Genomic DNA, 23,491 nt, shown 5'->3' with positions numbered 1-23,491 from the left:
AAATTAAAGAGTACAGTTTTGTCAGGACTTATTAAAGTAGATAAGCAAGGCAAAAGGTTTGCTTTGTACAATTTGAAGAGAAGCAGAAAGTATCATTCTTGGCAAAGCACTCCTATATTTGGACACACTTGATGAAAGATAACTCTAAAAATTAGAAATCACAGACATAGTTTTAAAGAAAGAAAAGTGGTAGCTTTGCTACATAGAAACATAAAGCAAGGAATGCACTATGAAACTGAGATTATATATACTATCAACACTGGTTCAGAGGTCCCAGAACTTAAAGAAGTGAAAGCCCCCCAAAAAGGCTTTCTGGGTTTCAAAGTTAAACCTCATTTGTTTTAAGAATTTCCCCAGATCCTGAACTCATCACCCAAAAGGCTTAAAATAAAATAATTTTTAAAGTATAACAGGAAAACATTTGCAGAGAAAATAAAACACTTTTTTAGAATACAAAGCCTATAGATATATTGCTAAACTTCTAACAGACAGAGATCATTTCTGGAGCAGGAGGTCTTTAAAATCTTCTGTTCTAACCTATATGGGAAAACCAACACTATTAAATGACATATTATTCAACAACAGACAATGATGTAAAAACTTTTATCTTTGGTCATCATAGCAACAACTTTAGCACAGTGATGCTATATAGTTGAAGAAAAACACAGATATTTTTCTTCTGTAGAAAGAACCCTGAAGGCAAGTAAATTACCTCCAAAGTGCACAAAGAGGCAATGTGTACCAGGACAAGTGGCTTGGACCTCAAACCTAAACCTGTTGTGAAAATTTCAAAACACATTCTCTGAATGAACAAAATAAAAAATAAATATCTAAGCATTAGATAATGGAGGTACCTTCCTAAAATTAATACCTTCCTAAAATTAATATATTTTTTGAGCTCCAAGAGATAACTTTTTCCAGAAAACATTCATATAGCTCTTGAAAATCCCATTTTCAATTTGTTCCTCCTTTAGTTGGAAAAATGTTTCAATAAAGTTTTTTTTTAACTTACCAATACATAGATGATATACTTTTCTTTTATAATAAAAACTAGCGGCCATTCTGGTTTCTAACTAACATAGTTAAGATATATACATATGTAGTTAAACTTGGAATAAAGATAGAGGATCATCATTGCCCTTGGGTTAATCATTTTAACTGTCCAAGCATCAGTTACAGCATTTGTAAAGTAAAACAATTATGACTACGTCTATTATTCTGATAAAATAAAAATTCTTTTAAATCTAAGTAGATAAAATATGTTCATCTGCTTCTTAATAAATAAAAAGCTTTCTGTGATCCTGAATCATTAGATAACATTATTCTTTCATAAAATTAATCTGCATCCAAGAACATATATCATAAATACTCTGTATACCTATGTCTCTGAATTTATGTTCTTTAAAAAAGAAGCTGCAGCAATAGCAGCAGCTATGTTCTCACTTATTTATATGCATATAAATGTGTGTGTGTTCACATATATGCCAACATTACTGGCATACTATTTTCAGCTGCCATTCTAAGAATAGTTTGAGATCACGTTACAGACAGAAAAACAAAATGTTCTTCAGTTCTTTCTCAAAAATAATCATGGTATAACAGACTAAAAGAATCTAAGAGACAGGATTGATGTTGCCATTTTCTCTTGTTATGTGTGCTAATGAATTAATATGTATATTACTATGCATAATATATATGACAACACCCCATGAGAATATGCTTTTAAATGCACTAATGTATAACATCTTAATATATGCTACATACTTCAAAAATTACATGAAGGCAGAAATGTTTCTTAGTTGAAAGGAGGCTCATATTCCTCCCCAATAATCATGTGGGTTTGGGCTGCTTATGTTAATTTATGCTTTTCCACTCTTATGACATTCATTGAAAAATCACACTGCATACAATGTTTCTTGTTTTAGTTATAATATAGCTAATTTATCTTTGGTCATCACAGCAACCACTTTATTTAATGTCATAGCAGGAGAATGCTAGTGGAGGAACAGTTGAGTGTAAAGTCATTTGAAGGACTCTCCATTTTCCTCAGAACCTAACATGAAAAGTAATTTAGAATCTGATCTCCTCAGGCAAGGATGATCTACTTGAATTCATTGGAAAGGTGAAAGGGCTTTTATTATGACAAATTTTTCAGAGACTAATTTGTGCAAAGGAGTGCATGTATGTGACCTTAATTTCTAAAGTACCCACAGAAAAATAATTCTTGCTACAATCGTGCAGCATGTTTTAACCCATAAATTTAGTCATAAGTATTTTTAATACTACATCATAATAAAAAGATAAATATTTGTGATTTGGAGAAAGAAGGCAAGAAACCAGTATCTTCCAAAAGCCAGAAATGTGTCGATATATCAGAAATACAAATTCAACATATGTCAGATAATGGCAGAAACTCCCAAGAATGTAGCAGGTACCCAGGATTTGGGGCCTAAAGGCCTATAATTTTAAAATTAATAATTTTATTACCAAGAAACAAATAGAAACTTCAATATTATCAAATCAACAATTAATATTAGAATAGCATCTTTAATAACATGTTTGTATTGGTAAAAGAATATCATAAATCTTTCTTACAATATTGATACTCAGTAAATGAATTCAAACATCCAGGAGTACATTAATATATAATAGTGAAATATACAGAGTTGTTTAGATGATCAGTGCTAAAAGCTTAGGATCAAAAATGCTGCTAAATAATTCAAAGACATCAATAATATTAGGCAAAAAGTTTCTCTTCAGTACAATTGCCGGCTATTCACCTTTGAACCAACAGCTATCAGTCTCTATTTATAAAATAACTATCTTTCTTATTGTCCTTTTATTACTTTTGAAATATATTTCCTTCTTTTGTACTGCAATATTCCTGTAGACTTGTATCCTTCATCAAGCATTACTTCCTCAATACACTAACTTACAAGTCCAAGAAACAGCTCTAAAGGTTTATTTTCAGAAATTGGTAGTATTAATAATTAGGGCAATTGAAATTTTTGGATAGACCACACATCTATTGAACTAAACCCAAAATACATTTATATATTTATATATTGAAATAAGCACATATGCATAGAACATGTTTTGCTTTACTATTTGCTAATCTTAATTACATAGGAGTATGAGTCTCTTAAATTCCTGCTACACAAATGATAAATATTTAACTTAACAGACACCATTTGCAATTTATGCTTTTTTTACATATTAGCAAATATTAGGGTAATTGTTTCTCTAATACATTGGGAAATAGCATTGCTCTTAAACTAATCACATTAATATAACTTGGGAATATTTAAATAATATATATAATAATAATAATATTATATGTAATGAATTATTAGACATACTTTTTTAGTAATATTCTTAATAATGAAGAACAATGAATCAATTCAAAGTTGTGGATGGTAGAGAGATACACTGACCATGGAGACAAATTTAATAGGTTTTCAGCATACTCTGAACTCTGAAAGGGCAAAATAACAGAAATAGAATACCAAACAAGAACAAACTTAACTGAATAATAAATTGAATACAGTGTGATACACCTAAGATGCACTTTCATTTTTATAATTTATTAGCATAAGTTTTAATCATGAAGAACTGTTCCATCTAAAATCTCTTCATATGAAACATTAGTCATTACATATATCTCGGTTATTTATATTCAAGTTTTATGAAGAAAGTCAGTATGATCATCTTATTTACAAGCAGTTGAAACTAGTTATAAAACATAATTTCTAACTCATGAACCCTCTCTGTTCCTAAGTTTGCACACTAAATTACATCTGTTTTCTTAATTTATATGTGCCATACAATTAAATTACTGCTCATTATCACCAGTAAATTTACTTTTACTGAAATGTTCATGTAGATAATTATGTCCACATCAAATGCCAATTGTTAAAACAATAAGAAAATCTTATTTCATCAGTTATTATTTAAAGTAAAAGATTAATCACAAAAGTTCTTGTGTATTTTTTTTCACCTTCTGGGATTCTAATGCAAAAAAATAAATGCACATAATTTAGGAAGCTTCCTGACATGTTCCCACCATCATATGTGAAAAATATGATCCACTTCTAATAGTGTGCACATGTGTATTTTTTCAGTGTTAGTGACTGGTTCATATTTATTTCTTGATTTAGTCACTTTTACTAAAACAGCACACATTTCAGACAGGGTTTATAAGGTAACATATTTTAATAGCATGGATTTTTGAGCTTGCTACCAGGGTTAAAAGTGCAGATTTGCCATGTATTATGTAACTTTAGGAAATTAAAAACTCTGCTTTAGTTCCCTCATTCCTATAGAAAAAATAACAATGGTAACCATTTCATAGGAGTGAGGGAAGAATAAAATGAATTGAATTCATACAAACTCAAAATTCTCATTAAATACTGATTACATACAGTTATAGCTGGAAATATTTGGTAATAAAATTAGCTCTGTTCTATCAATGCCTGTGTTTCTAAGAAGTATTACATTATACAAAACACTTATTAATTAGTTCAGACAAAAATAGTTCTGAGGCCACTTTCAAATTCACAATAATAAAAAATACTTCTATCAAAAAATTCAATAACAAAAATACGTGTATGATGGTATTTAAATATAATAAAATCTGAATATTTATTTGGGTTTTTTTATAAGAGTAAATAAATTTATTTTCTTACCATCAAGGTCATAATCAGAAGCAAAGTTTTTTTCGGCATTTTAAAATTGTTAGTTTGACATCATTGCCACAATAAGTAAAGACTCAGTTGAAATAATAATTTCAAGAAAATTTCTTAAACACTATACAACTCCATCTCCTCATCAATGAATTTTATACAATAATATTTGTCTGTGTGGATTAAATAATTTAATACAAACAATAAACATTAGGCCTAAAAAATGAAAAGGAGTCAGAATTCTTTGATATCCAATCCTCCCCATACCCCCAAGCTATCTTTAAAATTATTTTAATTAGAGAGAAACTCAGGCAAAAGGCCAGCTATTTACTTACCAAGTCTGCTAAATCTCACTATAACTTCTTTTTTACCAAAGTCCAATGCTATCCAATTAATAAGTAATGGATTTCATGTTCATAATATGCTTAGATTTGTTTCATTTGGATAAGTTAACTTGTACGTGTCATTTTTTTTCCTACTACAACAAAATACCTATAGTAGCCTACTTATTAAAAAAATAGATTTGTTTAGCCAGCAAGAGCCCTTTCAGCTCTATCATCTCTTTGTGGACGGCAAAGATGGGAACACATGCAGAAACAGATAATCAGATTTCAATTTCAAAAATCACAGGAAGACGGTAAGCTGAAGGATCAAGCTTGGGCTTTCTTTTGGTAGAAGTTCACCAGGGTTTGAACTCAGGGGCACTCAACCACGGAGCCACATCCTCCTCAGCCCTATTTTGTATTTTGTTTAAAGATAGGATCTCACCAAATTGCATAGTGCCTCACTTTTTGCCCAGGCTGGCTTTGAACTTGTGATCCTCCTGCCTGAGAGCCTCTGGGATTATGGGCATGCACAAACAGACCAGGCTCAAGCTTGGACTTTTATAACCATCTTTGGAGAGCATCCTTAACCTCTTCAGTGGACAAGGCCTCAAAGACCTAAAGACCTTGCATCTATACTGCCACAGTGGGGACCAAGCTTTCAATTTACAGACCCTTGAGGGATAAACCAAATTAAAATCACATTATATTCTCAAGAAATTAATTTAGTGTTTTCATCTTATATCCTCTAACATTGAGAAACTTCTTTTTCTTTCTTGTTGATTTCTTATAAATATTTTCTGCATCTCAAGTTTCTAGAGACTAACTGGAGGGTATAAAATTATCTAAATAGCTGATGGTAGAAAAACAATAACAGTGAGCATTTACTATAAATGAATAAACATTAATTTCATGTTTTAAAAATCAAATATGAAATATGACTAACTTCAAGATGAATCTATCAAAGTAGTTCTTTTTAGTTTTATTTTGTTGAATTTATTTGGTAAGGCACTTATTAATGGCTATATGGACTCAGAAGACAAATTCTTACCATGAGGATTTTACAATGTGTTATAATCTTTAAGAGAAATACAACCATAATGCAATGGATCTGTCAAAGAGCAAAGGAGAATACTTGAATGGAAAAACTCATGCAGATGTTGCAGAACACTTAGTTCTGCCACAAAACTACTATGGGCACTACTTCTACTATTGTTTGAAGAGTACCTATTTTTATCAGGAATAAATACAATAGAAATCCAAATCTTTTGTAAGCAAGTTGTATAATCCCCTGCAGTGCTACTGATACAAATTGAAATACAACTTTTCAAAAGGGTAAGAAACAAATCTCTCTCTTTCGTTGCCTATTCCTGATGTGACTACAATATGTGAAATATAATATTACTAAAGTACTGCTAAAACCAAAATAAAACTATTAGCTCTATCATCCACATAGAAAAACAATAGAAAATAAATTCTACTTTATAAATTTACATCTCTACTTAAAAATTAAAAATAAAAATAAAGGAAGTGCTGAGGGCCATTGCCAAGTAGGAATGGCGCATCAAAATTTCCTTGCTAGCGTACCCCATGTTAAATGGATTTCGCTGTTGACATTGCATGTAAGGTGACCTTGCTCAAGGACCAAGGCAGATCCGGGTTTAGAGCTGATCAGGTTTGAGGAAGTATCCCGGTCCTTGGGTTTAGGGAGTTCCCGGTTTGGTTTAAGACAATAGGGGTTTTAGGGAAGTTGGAGGTTGAAGATTATTGCTGCCGGGATTAGGGTGTTCCTGCTGCTTGTTCCCGTTGAGTTCTCGTGAGATTAAAATGGGATATTGGAAAAAAGCCTCGTGGAGTAGGTGAATTGGGCAGAGGAGAACTGGGATTGCCCCAGAACGTGTGTGTAGAGGCCGGTGTGAGTTCAGGAATAAAGAATTGCTGTTTGAATCTACAAGGTGTGTGGTGGCTCGTGATTCTGTGCCCAGCCAAGACACTGGCAAGGAAGAATTTTATAAAAATCTAAAATTCATGATCTTTGATTCTAAGAGAATTTAAAAGGTAAGGGACATATTTATATCTATGCCTCTTGAAATATTTCTGCCAATATTTCTTTTATAGTGTCCCTACTAAAAAAACTGACAAAAATTTAACTTGATTTCAAATATTCATTTTTTTGGCTTAAAAATTATGTATTGTGGATAAACACACTGAAATTAGAATGGTCATTGCATGTGGATGGGAAAGAGATGACAATTAAAATAAGTGGCCTTGAAAATTTTATTGCAATGATGGAAATATTCTGAAACTGATTTAAAAATGGTTCTATCACTTGGTAAATGTATTAGAAAATTACTGTGTACTTAAAAATGAGTAAAATATATTATATGTAAAAATGTTTCAGTAAGGTTGTACACAAATGAATGAATTGAGTGAGAGAAGCCAGACACAAAAACATATGCTATATGAAACCACTCAATTAAAATAAAAATGGGCAGAACTAATTTAGGTTGTACAAAATTAGAACCTGACAATCTTGGGGTAGGGGTATGACTGATCAAAGCACTTCTGAGAGCCCATTAATGTTCTGTCTTCATCTGGTTGCTAGTTACATGATGAACCTTATTTGTGAAAATTCATTGAGGAGTACACATATGATACCTGATAGTGTTATGTATATATGTCTTAATACAAAATTATATATAGACACATAACACACAAGTGTGTGTACAAAGCTTTATCAATTTGAAACATATAATCAATTACATGTAAGTTAAATGGGCCATGTATTTTACATGTGTCATAAAAAATATGAGAAGGTCACCATATAGAAAATTCAAATTTCCTATATTTAGACATTACTTAAGTTTAATTTATAATACAGATGCCAATGGAAGATTTTTTTGTTTGAACAAGGAAATTCATCAAACTAGTGTATCATCCAGCAATGCCAAGTTTTATGACCTAAAGAGAGGGTTTTGAGGGGAAAAGGGTCTTGAGCCCAACCTGTGGCAAATTTGGAAGAGAATTTCGGGAGATTAAGTGGTGGTATATTCACAGAAGACATCAGTGAACCTGTGGAGCTGTGTCAGGAAAACATAGGTCAAAGGATACAGGAAGGAAACTGTTCCCTTGTGTTCCTCATTAGTGTTTCTTAACTTACATATGTAGGATCATTTGTTCTCTTCTTGTTCTACTAATGCTGTGTCCTTCAAGGACCAACTCTAATATTTCCTGTCCAACAAAATATTCCCTAATGTAATATTGCTGAAAGAAATTCTTCCTCTGATTGCCTCAATAATATAAATGAGATCAAAATAAATTGTTCTGAAAGTGATACAACTGGTTGCTTTTAATCCAACAAAGAGTAGTTGTAGGCAGAAACCATGTGTGTCTTATTTATCTCTCAAACCCAAGTAAAGTGTCATAATGAACTGCATGCCGGGCACTTTCTGGTGTCAGCTGAGTTAATAATCGAAATACTTCCATGAATAGGCTGAACGTAATATGAAACCTAAGATGAATTCCAAATGTAAAGTTTCTAAAGTTATTGAGTTGCTAAGTCAGTTTCACATTTAGGTTATAAAGATATATGTAATATTTTTAAAAATTATCTCAGAAATATATTAAAGTAAAACACAAAAAATAAACAGAAACCTTCAGCTGAATCAAGAAAGCTTTTTATAGATATGAAAATGAATAAGAGAGCATAGTTTTTCATTTATACATTGAAAGATGGTTTTAGGTAATTCTAACAGAAGATCTGTTTTGTAGAAGCCTACAATCTACTTTAAACAAAGGCTAACTGGTTGATAATGTAGGTTTCATTATGTTTCAATGTAATAAGGAGAGTGTTTGTGCTGAGGATTGAATCCAGGTCCTTGTGCATGCTAAGCACATGCTCTACTACTAAGTTACACTTGAAGCCCCACAATAATGCAACCTTAAATTCAGTGGTGACATGGTTCATCTTGAACAGATATCAGATTGGATAGTTCTATTGCTGGCAACTGTTAGCATCTAGTGCTATAACCATTAATCCCAATTCCAAATTTTTCATTCTTAGTTTACACATTAGTATACAGTCTAAGTACAGTCTAAGTACATTTTCAATGCATATTAAAACATCTGCATTACCTGTCACTATCTAATGTATGAGACTAAAGTTATAAAACATTTTTATCAAGATTATATCAGAGTATATTAATATTAATCACTTTTTGTATTTAGTTATAATCCTTCATGCTTAAATATATGTAGATCCTGATAGTCTCTTTCTCTTTCTAGAATTTTAAATTAAAATAATCACATTAATCAAAAATATCGTTTAGAAAATTTGCTTTCTATGGTTTCAGTTTTAAAGCATTAATCTAATTAAACTGTCCAAATTACTATTATTATGGCTTATATGTATCATAGTAATAATTAACATTATCTAACATGCTGTGGTTGACATAAATATTTAAAACTAAGTTCATTATAAAGCAACTTAGGTAACTTTGGCCATTCCACAATGTGGAGCCAATTTCTTTTTCCCAAGAGTCAAAAACACATATTTTGAAAAAGTGAAAATGTAGAACATGAATAGATCAAGTGCAAGCAAGGAACTTGCTTTGATGTAGAATTAAACAGTTTTTTAGTTAGCTACTAACTCTGACTTTAAAAACACTGGGAGGGCTTACTCAAGGGATTTACTGAGGGTATTGAAAGTATTTTTACTCTCCAGATTCATCATTTCACATATGTATCCTGTACAGTTCAGCAGGTCCAGAGGATCCACCAAAACTGAGTCTGTCTTCTCTCCCCACCCCCCAATAATTACAAGATTAAGATTAAGGACTTATTTTGGATGTCCTTAACAGTATCAGCAAAACAATTAACACACTTTCCGTGAGAATCTTATAGAGATCAAATAGCTAATGAACTTAAAATTCTGCTACATTTAAATGAAAACCTAATCACAGAAATGCAGAACCTTCTCCTTAAACCCCACCCCAAGGGATTCTACAGATTTCTATATTTGATTATCTGATTGAAACAAATAAAAACAACTTACTTAGGGTGAAAAATCATTCATCAATAATTTTTATATATTCACTAATTACAAAAATGACATATTAATTTAATTTTTATTCCTCTTTTTTACATGATTAGAATATGATTATCAACAAAGAATATTTCTGCACTCTTTGGTGAAAATTGTGGTTGAAATTGTAAAAAAATATCTTTCATCACTGGTATAATAACCAAGTTGTAGAGAACTCTATCAAAATAATAACATGCAGATTAGACCAAGAAACTTAATGAACAAGGTAATAAATTTTAATTAGATACTGTCTCAGATTATCATGAAACATACAACACTGCTGATGTCCTTACCCATGTTTCATAGTCACACTGGTGCCCCTTAAAGGTTTATGTTACACGTGTCAAGAACAGAATATTAAAGATACCATACCTTTGAGACATAATCTTATAGGCATCTGGCAGATAACATCGGATATTCTCCATCTGAGCAGGGTCCGAGTCACAGATTTTGTCGTCAGTCCTCCCATAGTTGGCACTTTCGATCATGATGACGTCTGTTCCTGGACAGCGGAGCTCGATGGGGTAGCTCTCACAGGAGAGCTCTCTGCGGACCACCGCCATAGGGATTGGGGCTCTGCTGAAAGCTATAGTGGAGGAGGAAGAAAGCACGTGGTTAGTAGTGAAGGGCGCCAAGCACCTGCTGCCTTCCCAGGACTTGGGGTCAACTAACACAAGAAACACCACAATGAGGATTCATAATTTTGGTAAAAATAGAATATTCCCCCTTTCATTAACTATATAAGATTTTGAAAAATCTTACAATTATTTCTTAAAAATTTATCGCATTTTTTAATAAGTGAGAAAAAAGGCATTCTGAATTTCCTACTAAAACTTTGCTGTGTGCAAGGTGGACTATGTAGAAATGTTAATACAGTTTGAAGAGTAAGATATTCAGATTAAGAGGTCTTTATTTTTCTTTTTTTCTTTTTCTCTTTCTCTCTTATGGTGTTCCTTTCTTTAAAAAAAAAAATCAACCCAAAATTGCACTGCTGCTGACTTTAAAAAAAATATTTAAGTACTCTATATTAATTTTTTAAAGTTCCAGTGTTTGAGGCTGGGGTTGTGGCTCACATACTGAACACTTGCCTAGCATGTGTGAGGCACTGGGTTTGATTCTTAGCACCATATATAAAATAAAATAAAGGATCATTTACAATTAAAACATGTTTTTTTAAAAAAATTCCATTGCTTGATAATTCACATAATTGATAAATTTTATAAATTAATTTATAAATAATAATACATGCTCTTCCATTAAGAAAGTAGAAATTTTTGTTGAGAAAAATTATGTTTTCCTATAGCTCCCTCTCCACACTCTTTCTCCATCTCTCAAGAGGAAATCAGTTGTGGTGACCTTACAATTAATTGTCCAAACAAAAACTGACATTGTATGTTTCTTCCCACCTCTTTTGATATTGTTTTTTACACAGGTAAATTTAGACATCATAAACATATTATTTGATTATTATTTGTAATGTATTATTTTATTTGTAAGGCTAATTATATATGGTGGAATATTTTCACTTCTGGATGTTATTTTCTTCATTTTAATGGTACCTTAGAATATCTACATATTAGCCTATCCTATGCTTATCAGCATTTATGAAGAACTCAGTATTTTGTTTCTTAATATTATAAATAAGTATAAATGTATCTATGTATCTTAGCTGAAATATTTTGGAAAAAATATAATAATCTAAGTTTATGTGTGGCATATTTCTGAAAAAAATCAATGTGTCAGAGTAAAACACATTTTAAACTTGGAAATTATCAACTAATTTGAAAAAAATAAAAATAAAAATGTCTACTTTCACCAGTAATAGTTTTCATTTCGTATTAAACATCAATGCCTTTAAATTTTGTCTTTTTGATAAAGAACAAAAGTGTAATATCTATTTTAAACTTACAGCTTTATTGTACAACAGAGTATATCTTCATGTTTTTTAACCTTTATTTTTCTTTCATCCGAATTGCTTACTTACATTTAAGATTTGCTTTGCAAAACTTCTTTGTATAACAAGGAAGCTAAACATCTGTCCTCTCCATTTGTGGAAACTTGTTTTTTTTTTTTTTCTAGTTTGTTGCTTCATTTTAGAATGTTTGATAAACATATATAGTTGGGGCTGGGGATGTGGCTCAAGCGGTAGCACGCTCGCCTGGCATGCGTGCGGCCCGGGTTTGATCCTCAGTACCACATACCAACAAAGATGTTGTGTCCGCCGAGAACTAAAAAATAAATATTAAAAATTCTCTCTCTCTCTCTCTCTCTCTCTCTCTCTCTCTCTCTCTCTCTCTCCTCTCTCACTCTCTCTTTAAAAAAAAGCAACAAAAAAACATATATAGTTAATTTTTATAAAGAAAATTTCTATATTTTCATGTCAGTTGAAGACTTTTCCATTCCAAGACTGAACAATGCCATCACATTAATGGAAGAAAACAAAATATTTAAATGTTGTAAAAATTCAAGAAGACTTCTTTCATAGCATATAACTGAAACTAAGTGAAGAATTTACCAACTATCAAAAGTTGATCTCCATATAAGAGAATCAATTATGGAGAAATGTGTGATAGATTAAATTTGCATCAATAGTTGTAAATTAACTCAGTAATGCACACATACATAAAATATACATTTAAATAAATATATGCAAGTTTTCATGTTGTTCTTTTTTGTTTTGTTTTTTACTAAGCATGAGATGCAAAAGAAGAACAAGAGAGGAAAAAGAAGAGAGGCAAAAAAGGGAGGGATGAGAAAGATATTTTATAACTATAAATGTTTTCATTTGAAACAGAAAATATTCATTTGTTCTGTGATATATATTCAAATCATTCTCAATTTTAAAATAATATTTAGAAGAAAATCAATATTTTTTCATTCAAAAATTAAAGATTAAATTCTTTTTTAATACAAAGATACTGTTTTCATGGATGAAGACATTTTCATTTAGAGTTCTTACATAGTGGAATCTTTGAATAATAAAAATATTTCAGTTAAGGAATCCAGTTTCCATGATTTATTTAGTTCAAACAGAATCATAGAGGTGGTTTTGTCCCCCCCGAAAAAAAGTCCTTAAAATCACAGTTTTCAGATGCTTTATACTGTATTCTGTACATTTGTTGAAGAAGATTATTTCTTAACTTTGATATGACTATTTAAATAAAATCACTTTGAAATAGCTTCCAAACATTGCATTCATCTGGACTTATTATGTTGATTTAACCAGTCGATTAAATTAAAAACACAAGCTAACTGAACAAAGAAACAACATATAAGTAAATCACACTGTCAAAGCATTTGTTTGACTAAGTGGACAATTCAGATGATTAAACTCATCAGTCAATTTTGTCAAAACACTGACATAGCTTTAATCTGGGTCTTCACTGTCAAAAATATCATTTAGAACCAGACACTAGACAGATGGAAAGTCAACTAAAGTGTGGAGATCCAAATTTCCCATGTATTTTTTTATGTAAGAGTGATACAAATGTTATGTATATGGCAATTTTTACAAAGATCAGAGTTAATTTGTCAAAACTTTCTTCCATTTAACATGTAATTGCTTTTGTTTCAGTTAGTGACAAACTGTACTCTGCAGATGATGGATGCTTTGTTTCAAGGAATATATTACAGGAAACTACTTTCTAACATTATCTAATTAGCTATTTAAATTACCTTTAATTAGTTTGCTGAATATTTTCATCAGCAACCCAAGTCCAAAGGGGGGGGGAGGTTTAAGTTAAAAATAAGGTTTTCTATCATTCAGTTGTCATGCTACCAACGGAAAGGTTTTGTTTACACAAGAAATGGCCAAGACTGAATATGCCAACAATCCAAATGTGGTGTGGCAAATCAGTCTCTTGTTCTCCGTATCATATCCTTTATTATTTTATTTTCACATAGTCTGTTGCATGTTGTGTCGGGGTAGCACTTATTAGGCATTGTGAAGTGGATCATGGCAACTTAATTTGGGGCCAAGAAGGCATAAACATACCTTCTTAAGCTCCTTCCTACATTTAGCCATGAGGTAAATTGGTCATAACAAGAAACACAATGCCCTCTGTTAGACATGTAATAGATAATTTCTGAATAAGTTGGAAAAGTGTTAGATATGAAATCTGATAATGATCGGTAGGGTGTTTTGCATTACACTACTCCCTGACCATGAACCTGATTAGAAGCATGTGAACTAACTAAACATCTCTGCTGAATATGGTCAGAACCTGTGGAAGTCCCCAAACTCCATATCAATCATATTCCTAACAAAATGTGCTTCTGACAAGGGAATAACTGTGAAGAAACTAAGTAAAAAGAAATATTAAATAATATGAGAAATAGCTCCCTGCTCTTGCTCACTTCTTTTGTCAGAAATCACTCCCATTATTTTCCCCTTTCCTGAACCTTCAGTCATTCTGTTGTTAAAACCTCTTCTTTTCCTGGATCCCCCTCCCTGGGTTCTCTCTCCTGCCCCATGATGTCTGACTCTATATGCTGTAAGTCCTTGAAGAACTTTTGCAGATGGGGAATTAGGGAGGTAAAACCTGATGTCCAAACAAAAGTCAGATGGTTTTTCCTGGACCCCAAAGACAGGGTTTAGAAATTTTCCAAGATAATTCTAGCACACTAGAGAGGGCCTTACAAAGGAGGGAGTTCTATATAAAATATAGGATTATTGGAAAGATATTATCAATAAGAATAAGTGAAAATCAAAGACTAAGGTACAAAGGAAAAATTAATTGATTGAAGGCAAGGCACAAGTAATTCAGTTTATTCACACTGAAATTAAGGTGTCAGAATAGTACCTGGATAAGTACAAAAGTCAGCTGGATTCATGAGTCTAGAACTCAGCAGGAGTACTTGGGCTAAAGTCATAGGAACATGTAAGTAGTTCAGGTAGTAAATCATAAAGTAACAGAAGAAGAATAAACACAGAAGTTAGAATATCAGTGGTCACTGAAGGCTGGGAGGAACATGCTACATCATCACTAGAGAAATATAACCAAAACAAAGATTTGAGTGTACTGTCACCAAGTTGAGGATAAGTAAGTTAGTTATGGGAGAGATGAAGGAAACTCTTTATTCTCTTAAATATACTCAGTGATTCAGTCAAAAAAATAACAGCTGTAGACTAATCTACATATAGCAGAACTAAAATCTTCATCCTGTCCTATTTGTTTGTTGTGCTTATAAAAATATCAACAAAACAGCCTACATTTATATTTATTTTCCAATTCCTGCACTTCACACTTTACTCCAAATCCTATGTATTTGAAAAACAATAATTCTGTTAGAGAATTTAAAAAAGAAAAGAATGGAGATGAAATGCAAATTAGGCTATTTGTAGCAGTAAAGATGAGAAAAGAGTCACTTTACATGGGTTGTGAGAGAGAACATATTTAATCTATATTTAGGATCAAGAAATTACCTGATTTGATAATTGAATGGGAGGGGCAAAATATCATGTGACAAGGATGGCTACTGAGTTTCTGGCATCAACAAATATTTAGCTTGTACTGCAATAAACAAAAAGTAAAAACAAAAAGAAAAGCAAAACACCTGATAGGAACTTGAAAATACAGGTCTATGACTGTATAAGAGAGATCTATATGAAGTTCAGAGTTCTAGAGTAGCATTTAAAATCTAATAGATCAGATAACCTAGGAAATTCATGGGGGTTTTTAAAAGAGGAATATGTGACAGTTTTAGTCTATTTATGATTCTTTCACACTTCCATTCTTATTCCCTCTTCTCTTGACTCTGAATATGGGCTGTACTCAGGGACTCACTTCTGATGGACACAGTATGGTAGAAATGAGAGTGCAGTTTCTTAGGGCAGTTCATTAAAATGACATGGTGGGTTCAGCCTCTCTTTTGGATCACTTAACATTGTGCAAAGCTGGCCATCACATCTTGAGAGCACTCAAGCAGCCCCATGGGGGCGTTCAGGGGCAAGAAACAGAGGTATCCTGCTGACAGGCTGCAGGAACTTGCAGTACAAATGAGGGAGGTATCTTGGAGGCTGCTCCTCAGCCACCAGAAAAGCTGCCTTTGGGTAACTACAAATGCTTGAGAGACCTGGAACCATAATGAACTAATTGAACTACCCCTGGATTCCTAAACTACAGAAGTGCATAAGACAATAAATATTTATTGCTTTATTGGGCTATACAACAAAACCCAGAAACTAACCTGAAGGGATTTAAAAAATAGATTCGAGACTGTTGAACAGATACTGAAGAATTATTAAATCTGAAAGAAAGATGTCATGAATGACCCATGCTGATAGTACAACATTATCATCCATTTGTTTAAACAACATTTGGAGTACTAGGATAATATATACAGAAGCAGTACTGAATTATGAATAGGTGTGGACAAATGGCCTTTCTTCCCTACATCCCAGGAATTATGAAAAGAAAGAAAAATCTCTTTTGAAAACTAAGCAATGACAATGAAATAGACTGGCTTTCCAAAGAAAAAGTTAATTCAAATATTAATAAGTTAAGGTTAATGATTTTAAAGAAGTTTCTTAATTATAGATGGGGGCACTTTTATATCTGAAACTGGACAGGTTTGCACTCTAACTCTATTGGCAATGACTTTAGGAAAATCTTCATTATTAAATTTCTGCCATAAAGCAAATATTACCAATTCACTTTCAGCAGAGCCTTTGACATAATTTTCTTAAGTATGTGTATTTTCTCTGTGCCATTTTACATGCCAACACATTCATTTCAGTTTTAAAAATGTGCTCTAAAAATCTATTCCAAATACTTGGCAATGAAAATAGCATTGAAAACCCAATGAAATATCAACCCATCATCCACTTTCTTAAAAAGTACATCTGCTACCAGTAGGCTTTTAATACACTGAATTCTAACAAGGGTATTTTTAAAAAAAGAAGACATGTAATTTAAATGATATTTCAGTTTGTAGTTAAGTGTAACACAGCAACAATTAAAACTGACAACTTGAAAGAGTAACCAAAGGCAATTATGTGCTGAGGTCAAAAAGCAAAGCATGAAATTTAGGTGGTTTAATATAAAAACATTCTAATGAGTGGAGCATCATAAAATAATTAATGTTCAGCTATTCTTTGACTTATGGAGCACAACATAAGGGTAACATTAATCTCATTTCTTGAGACTACATACACACAAAACTGTGACCTCCCCCAAAGACTGCTAAAAATGTGGCAAATATTTCAATAAATGAATTCATAACTAGTTGCCATAACTTTTCAACATTTAATAAAATTATATTTCACATTGTCATCCAATTATATTCATGAGGAAAAAATTTCAAAACTGTGTCAAATTTCACATATTATAATTTTCCCAGTCTTTTAAATGTCAGAAACTTCAAACTGGCTGTTCAACAGTTCTTAAAAATAAGCATTACAAATTCATAATAAACAAGAATCTAGTAAAAAGCAATTCAAAAGACACTGTTAAAAAGGTATGCTGATTTATTTCCTAATACATACTTAGCATCTACAAATGTGGCTGCTGAAAGTTACTAAACATAGTATGTGGGTGTTGTCTAAAGTCCCCCTCAGTGTCAGTTATTATTTCAGGCTTGGGCGGTCCTGTACTGGATGGAGTTCCAAGGATCTGCCAAAAAAGCTCAGTATCTGTTGAAATCAAGGAAGTGTCAAAAATTCATCTGAGTGTGGTAGAGTCTCAAAAGAGAGGAGATAGTATTCCTGATTATTAAAATCTAAAAGTTATAGGATAACAACAAGACCAGATGAGACAAAGTTCAAAACAGAGGTGAGGAGCTGGGCAGGTGTCCTGCAAGGAAGGTACTGAGGCTCTCCCTGGTCCTGTGGGACTCAAGAAGCTTGTGGTTGGAAAAAGAATGCACATATGACTATGCAGGAGTAAGACATCATAAATCACAATGAATCATGAACAGGATAAAAGTAGTTGAAGAATTTCAAGGAAACGAAATAATCAACATGTATTAGGGCTTTGAAATAAGATTTCTTGAATAAAGCTAACTTTCATTGGCCCATAAAGACAAATCAACATGTATGGATATAGGACATGTTCCAACCAGAAGGTTGGAGAAAAGACAATAGTCAAATGGAGATATTCTTAAAATCAGATTCAGAATATAGTCCAAATTTTATTTAAGATTTGGTATTTACAACATTATAGTAAGAATGTTAATAATATCAGTCTTAAAAATCATTTGCTATTTGATTCTTTAAAAATACTAGAATGAAAAATAAGAGAGTCTGGGAAATGAGGAAGATATTGGAAGAGGTGATGTAAGGTGGGATGACGATGATAATTGCTATTAAGGTTTGGATGTGAGGTGTCCACCAAAAGTTCATGTGTGAGACAATGCAAGAAGGTTCAAAGGAGAAACAATTGAATTGTGAGAGTTTTAACCCAATCAGTGAATCATCCCTGATAAGATTAAATAAGTGGTAACTAGAGGCAGGCAGGGTGTGACTGGAGAAAGTGGTTAATTAAGGACATGGCTATGGGGTATATATTTTGAATCTGGAGAGTAAAGTCTCTCTCTGTTTCTTGATCACCACGATGTGAACTGCTTCCCTCTGCCACACACTCCACCATGATATTCAGCCTCAACTCATGCCAGGAGAAATGGAGCCAGCCTTCAATGGACAAAGACCTTGGAAACCATGAGCACTAAGATAAACTTTTCCTCCTCTGTAATTGTGCTGGTTGGGTTCGTTAGTCACAGCAGCGAACAAAGCTAAAACAATTGCTAACATTTATTAAGTGATCTTCATGTGCTGGTGATTTAAAAGCATCACTTATTTCAAATACACAACAATGAAAGTTGGACGATATTATCATCCCTATTTCTCACATTAGGAAATTCTTCCTTAGAAGAAGGTGGCTTCCTCTAAGTGTGATGGTTAGGCATGGAGTAAAGGTGCCATGATGCCCCTCCAGTGCCACAGACAGAAACAGTGGAAGGAGTCTTATTTCATAAAACGCATTAGGCCACACAATGACATCACGTGAATAATCAGTGTTTTAAACAGGTTATGGACTTTGATTCCTTTAGTAAAGTCAAGTTTAACTGCTGAATATGAAATGCAAATTAACCATTCCATTTACTATGTCTGGCAGGGGCTTCTGAAAACAGAGTACTAATATAACTTTCAGAATTACAATAATTTTTCCTAACACTTTATATTATAAAATTAATTTGAAGCTTTTCTTTGTGTAAAAATGTACAGCAGCAGCTGGATGCAGTAGCTTGGGCCTATCATTGCAGCTACTCTGGAGGCTGAGATAGCGGGATCACAAACTGGCATCAGAAACTTTTTTAATAGCCTCTTTCAAAATACAATTTAAAAAAGGCTATGGTTGCAGATAAGACACAGTAGCCTCCTGGGTTCACTCTCCAATAAAACACAAAAATAAAGAAAATAAGCAAATACTTAAATTTTAAAAAATAAAATAATATCTACTTCAGTAAGATAAAAAGCACTGCTTTTAATTTTAAAATGTAACATTCATTCTCAAATGCAGTCATTAAACAACATCTAAATATATAATTATCTTTACAGCAGACCAACAAATTTAGAGTTGATCTTATTCTTATGTTGGAATCAATGAAATCGGTAATCGTGAATATTTAACCAAAAAAAAAGACATATAGGAAATGTACTGAAGGATAAACATAATTGTAAATAAATAATGGTCACAGATAAAATTAAACAAATTTTTAGTTCTGCAGGAAAGGAATTAAGATAGACAATGCAGTACTACTGCACTGCTCATGCTATTCAGAAAATCACAAGTAGCATCTATTCACATTCTTCCTCTCCATCCTTTTCTTCTTTTCCCTCCCTCCCTCTTTTTCTTCCTTAACTCGTGGGTGCACATGCACATACACGCTATCCATTGGATAAAGAGTTTTCACTGGCTAGTTGTATCCTTCATGAAGGTAATGATAAAGCCTTTCTTTATAATTCAGCAACACACACATTCAGCAATAGAGGCCTTATCCTAACCTCTTTGGTGATTCTTTCAACATTGAAAAACACATACAATGGGGTTTATAAATCCTTTATCCATAGTTTTACCATGGCTTTATCGTGGAGATCAGGCCCCTGTAATCAGTCAATCAGTGCTGAACTCTTCCTGTCAGTATGACTCACAGTAAGCCCAGCCATAAAGACCCTGACCAAATCTGTATTATATTTTCACACAATGTTTTCTAATTGAAGTTTCCTGTGGCCTGGGAAGACAGGAATGGGAATTACACCATTGACATCCATTCTACTAGAACATATCTGTTAGGAAAAAGATTGTAAATGTACTAAGTTACTTGTGAAATCAAGTGCTTATTCATTATTTTATCCCCAGTGAAACTTAATTGTCAATATTTTCAAATAAATACTATCAAGTAGTTCACCAGGCATTTCATATTTCACACAAAGCCTGGCTTTAAGGACAGTGAATCTCCACTTACTGAAATTGGTAAATGAGTAATATATTAACCAACCAAATCGAAACCCAAATTATTCCATTTCTAGAAATACGGCCAGATAGCTTTTTGTTAATAGTGATGACAATTCTCTCTAAAGCAGGGAAAGAAAAAAAAATCAGAATGGGAGAAGAGGGAACTCCTTTAAAACTCAACCATCAATTCCAACAAAAATGAAATAATAACTTAAAAGAATAGTAAAACAACAAAACCCCACAACACACAGTGGCTGATTCTGGACACTAGTGAAGAGCTTTTCAGTGAAAATAAAATATGATTGGCTATTTCAGAAAGGAACTCTTGTCTTTCCAAAGCTTTACAGCAAAGCTGTCAGAATGATTCTGAATGAATAGATATTTTTATTCTAACAGCAGTAAAAACAACAAAAATCTTCTGAAAAGCACAGAAACAGCTCTCATTTTCTAAGGTCTTATGAATTGACTATTAAAAACCACATTAAAAATCATAGAAAACAAATGATAAAAGCTATATCAGGGATTATTTGTATATGTGGGATAAAGCTATGAATTGGTACCCAGCATTTGTTCAGCTCAAAAACAAAATATGCCATTGAATAAAAGGCAAATTTCCCATCTATACAAAAAATAGCAAAAACTCTTTACGTAATACATTTTCAGGGCCAAAGAGTAAGTTTTTGTAAAAAATTTAAATAAATTTCCATGGACTAGGCATGTAGTTCAGTGCTAAAGCACCGGCTTATCCTGCATGAGGCCTGGGGTTCAATCTCCAACACCAAAACAAAAACAAAAACAAAAAAAGTTTCAAATATGCCCTCCAATATTTCCTCAATTCATTAAATAAATAACTGAATATAAAATGAATTATGAAATAAAGTTTTAAAGCAGTGGCTAAGAAATACAAATTCAAACATTTCTGAACGACCAATATCAACCCTTCACCTCAGTGATTAATCTATTCAGTCAACAAAAATTGAATACTAGTTAAGTGGCACACAGGGTTTGAAGTTGTGGGTATTTCATGGGGAATATCAGCACCTTGTGGAATTACAATATGGATGCAACAGAGAATAAAGATTAAAAATACATGAGTATAAAAATCAACTAAAACCTTTTGTGAGAATTATGAAACCTAATCAAAATATGAAACTGTGAGAAAAAATATCACAGTTTCACCAACAGTTAACTTAAACTCCATATCTGCTTCAGTTTTACCCAAGAAAGTAGGAATGTTCAAAATGATTTTAAACAAGATATTTAGACAATTACTAAAAAAACAATTTGAAAACCTCATAAAGCTTCTTTTCTCTGTTACCCAATATGAAATATCTCTCTAAGCCTTGCTAAAACTTGTGGCATAGGAAGCTGGGAACACATAGTTATAAACCAGGCATTTACCTGAATCAATAAGTTGTTGAAGGGGAGAGCAAAAGGATGATTAAATTCACAATGGCTTTCTGTGATGCATTCCAAAAAAGGACAAAGGAGGGATAAATAGCATTCCTTCTCACACTTCAATCCTAATAGATCATGTTACAAGAATATGCAAACAGATCTGTTTAAAAAAAATCAACTCACATCTGTAGAGAACAGTGTCAGATCTTTGATTTAAGTGTGGTGCAAAATGTGATAAATATTCCTGAGAAAGCAGCTGTTAAAAGATACCTTGCCTTTTAATAATAATATAATGGAGCTTCTAATAATAACAGTAATATTATAATAAGATACGGAGATATTCTAATACAAATTTTCAGATCTTTACCAGTAAAAGAGTTTATGTGAGCAAAGACATCTTGAATTTTTAATCAAGTCTCCAAATCATAATTTCAGGAGTACAGAGTGAAATGAAAGTTGTTTTAAATGAATGATACATATTAATGTCTAGAAATGAATCCCAAATCTTGGAGATAGATTCATCATTAGAAATTCATTAGTTCAAAATTATTTCCTGTTGATGGATCTTCCTTCCAAACCACATTGAATTCATTAAATTTAACTTTACTTATATCCCTCTGATCATCTATTTCCACATTTACTAACCATATGTATTTCAAGGATCCGCATCTGATGTTGATTATTGTTGATATATTTCCCTATACTTTAAATAGGATTCAGTTCTTATTATTTGAATGGAAAATTTTTTTAAAAAATTACTTGTTCAACGAATTGAAACAATAAGCTCAGAAAGCATTTTGCCAACATTTTATTATTTAAAAATGAATATTTCATTTTAGTTATTGAATTCTGTAGGAACAAACTGATAAGCATTTATGAGTAATGGTTATATGTTACTGCAATAATTCCTTTTACTTATGCAACTATTAAAACATTTAATGTCAAAAGTCATATATACATACACACATGTACACAGAGATGCACACATGGCAGTTTTATGATAAAATGTCCTTTTATACTTATTTTTGTGATATTGCTGATGGTTTACTTTAGGTAGATGGCACCACACTTTATTGATTTGACTTGAAACATACTTAGTGGCTGAGTAGGTATAAATGCGCTAGTAGTAAACAGGATGAGTGACAGAGTCCACTTAGTTTGTTGAAGAAAATATTTTATTTTATTTATTTATCATTATTTTTGTGGGGGGATGCTAAGGATTCCAACTAAGGGTGTCCCACATGTTATGCTGGTGCACTACCATTAAGCTACATCCCAGCCCAAGTATTTCATTTAAACAAATTTTTAAAACAAATATGAATATATTTTTCAATGTTTTTCAATTTTCTGTTATGCACACATTTTTTCAGCCAAAATTTTTGCATTGTTTTGAGCTTTTAGGAATGAGAGATATGTGGTTGTTAACAAGTAACATTCTACAACAGAATGGGAATGATATCCAGTATTTCAAAGTTAATGTATTTTCTCTGGTTATCTTTTATACCCGTCAAATCTATAGGACTGTGAATACAACTAGTGGACTTTTTTTTT

At 32.2% G+C, this 23,491-nt stretch overlaps 1 protein-coding gene across 2 annotated transcripts in view; it reads right to left on the bottom strand.

Annotated features, from left to right (window-relative positions):
* Positions 1-23,491, bottom strand: part of ADGRL3 (adhesion G protein-coupled receptor L3) — a 788,620-nt gene that overhangs the window by 401,065 nt on the left and 364,064 nt on the right. For both annotated transcript variants that reach the window (XM_081302961.1, XM_081302962.1), the window contains one exon: positions 10,461-10,674. In XM_081302961.1, coding sequence (XP_081159087.1) covers positions 10,461-10,674 — 214 coding nt within the window. The remainder of the gene's footprint in view (positions 1-10,460; positions 10,675-23,491) is intronic.

Source organism: Spermophilus citellus, assembly GCF_964194105.1.
Source record: "Spermophilus citellus genome assembly, chromosome: 8".
NCBI lineage: Eukaryota > Metazoa > Chordata > Mammalia > Rodentia > Sciuridae > Spermophilus > Spermophilus citellus.
Note: the sequence above shows the minus strand (reverse complement) of the source record. Positions and strands in the feature narration are given on the sequence as shown.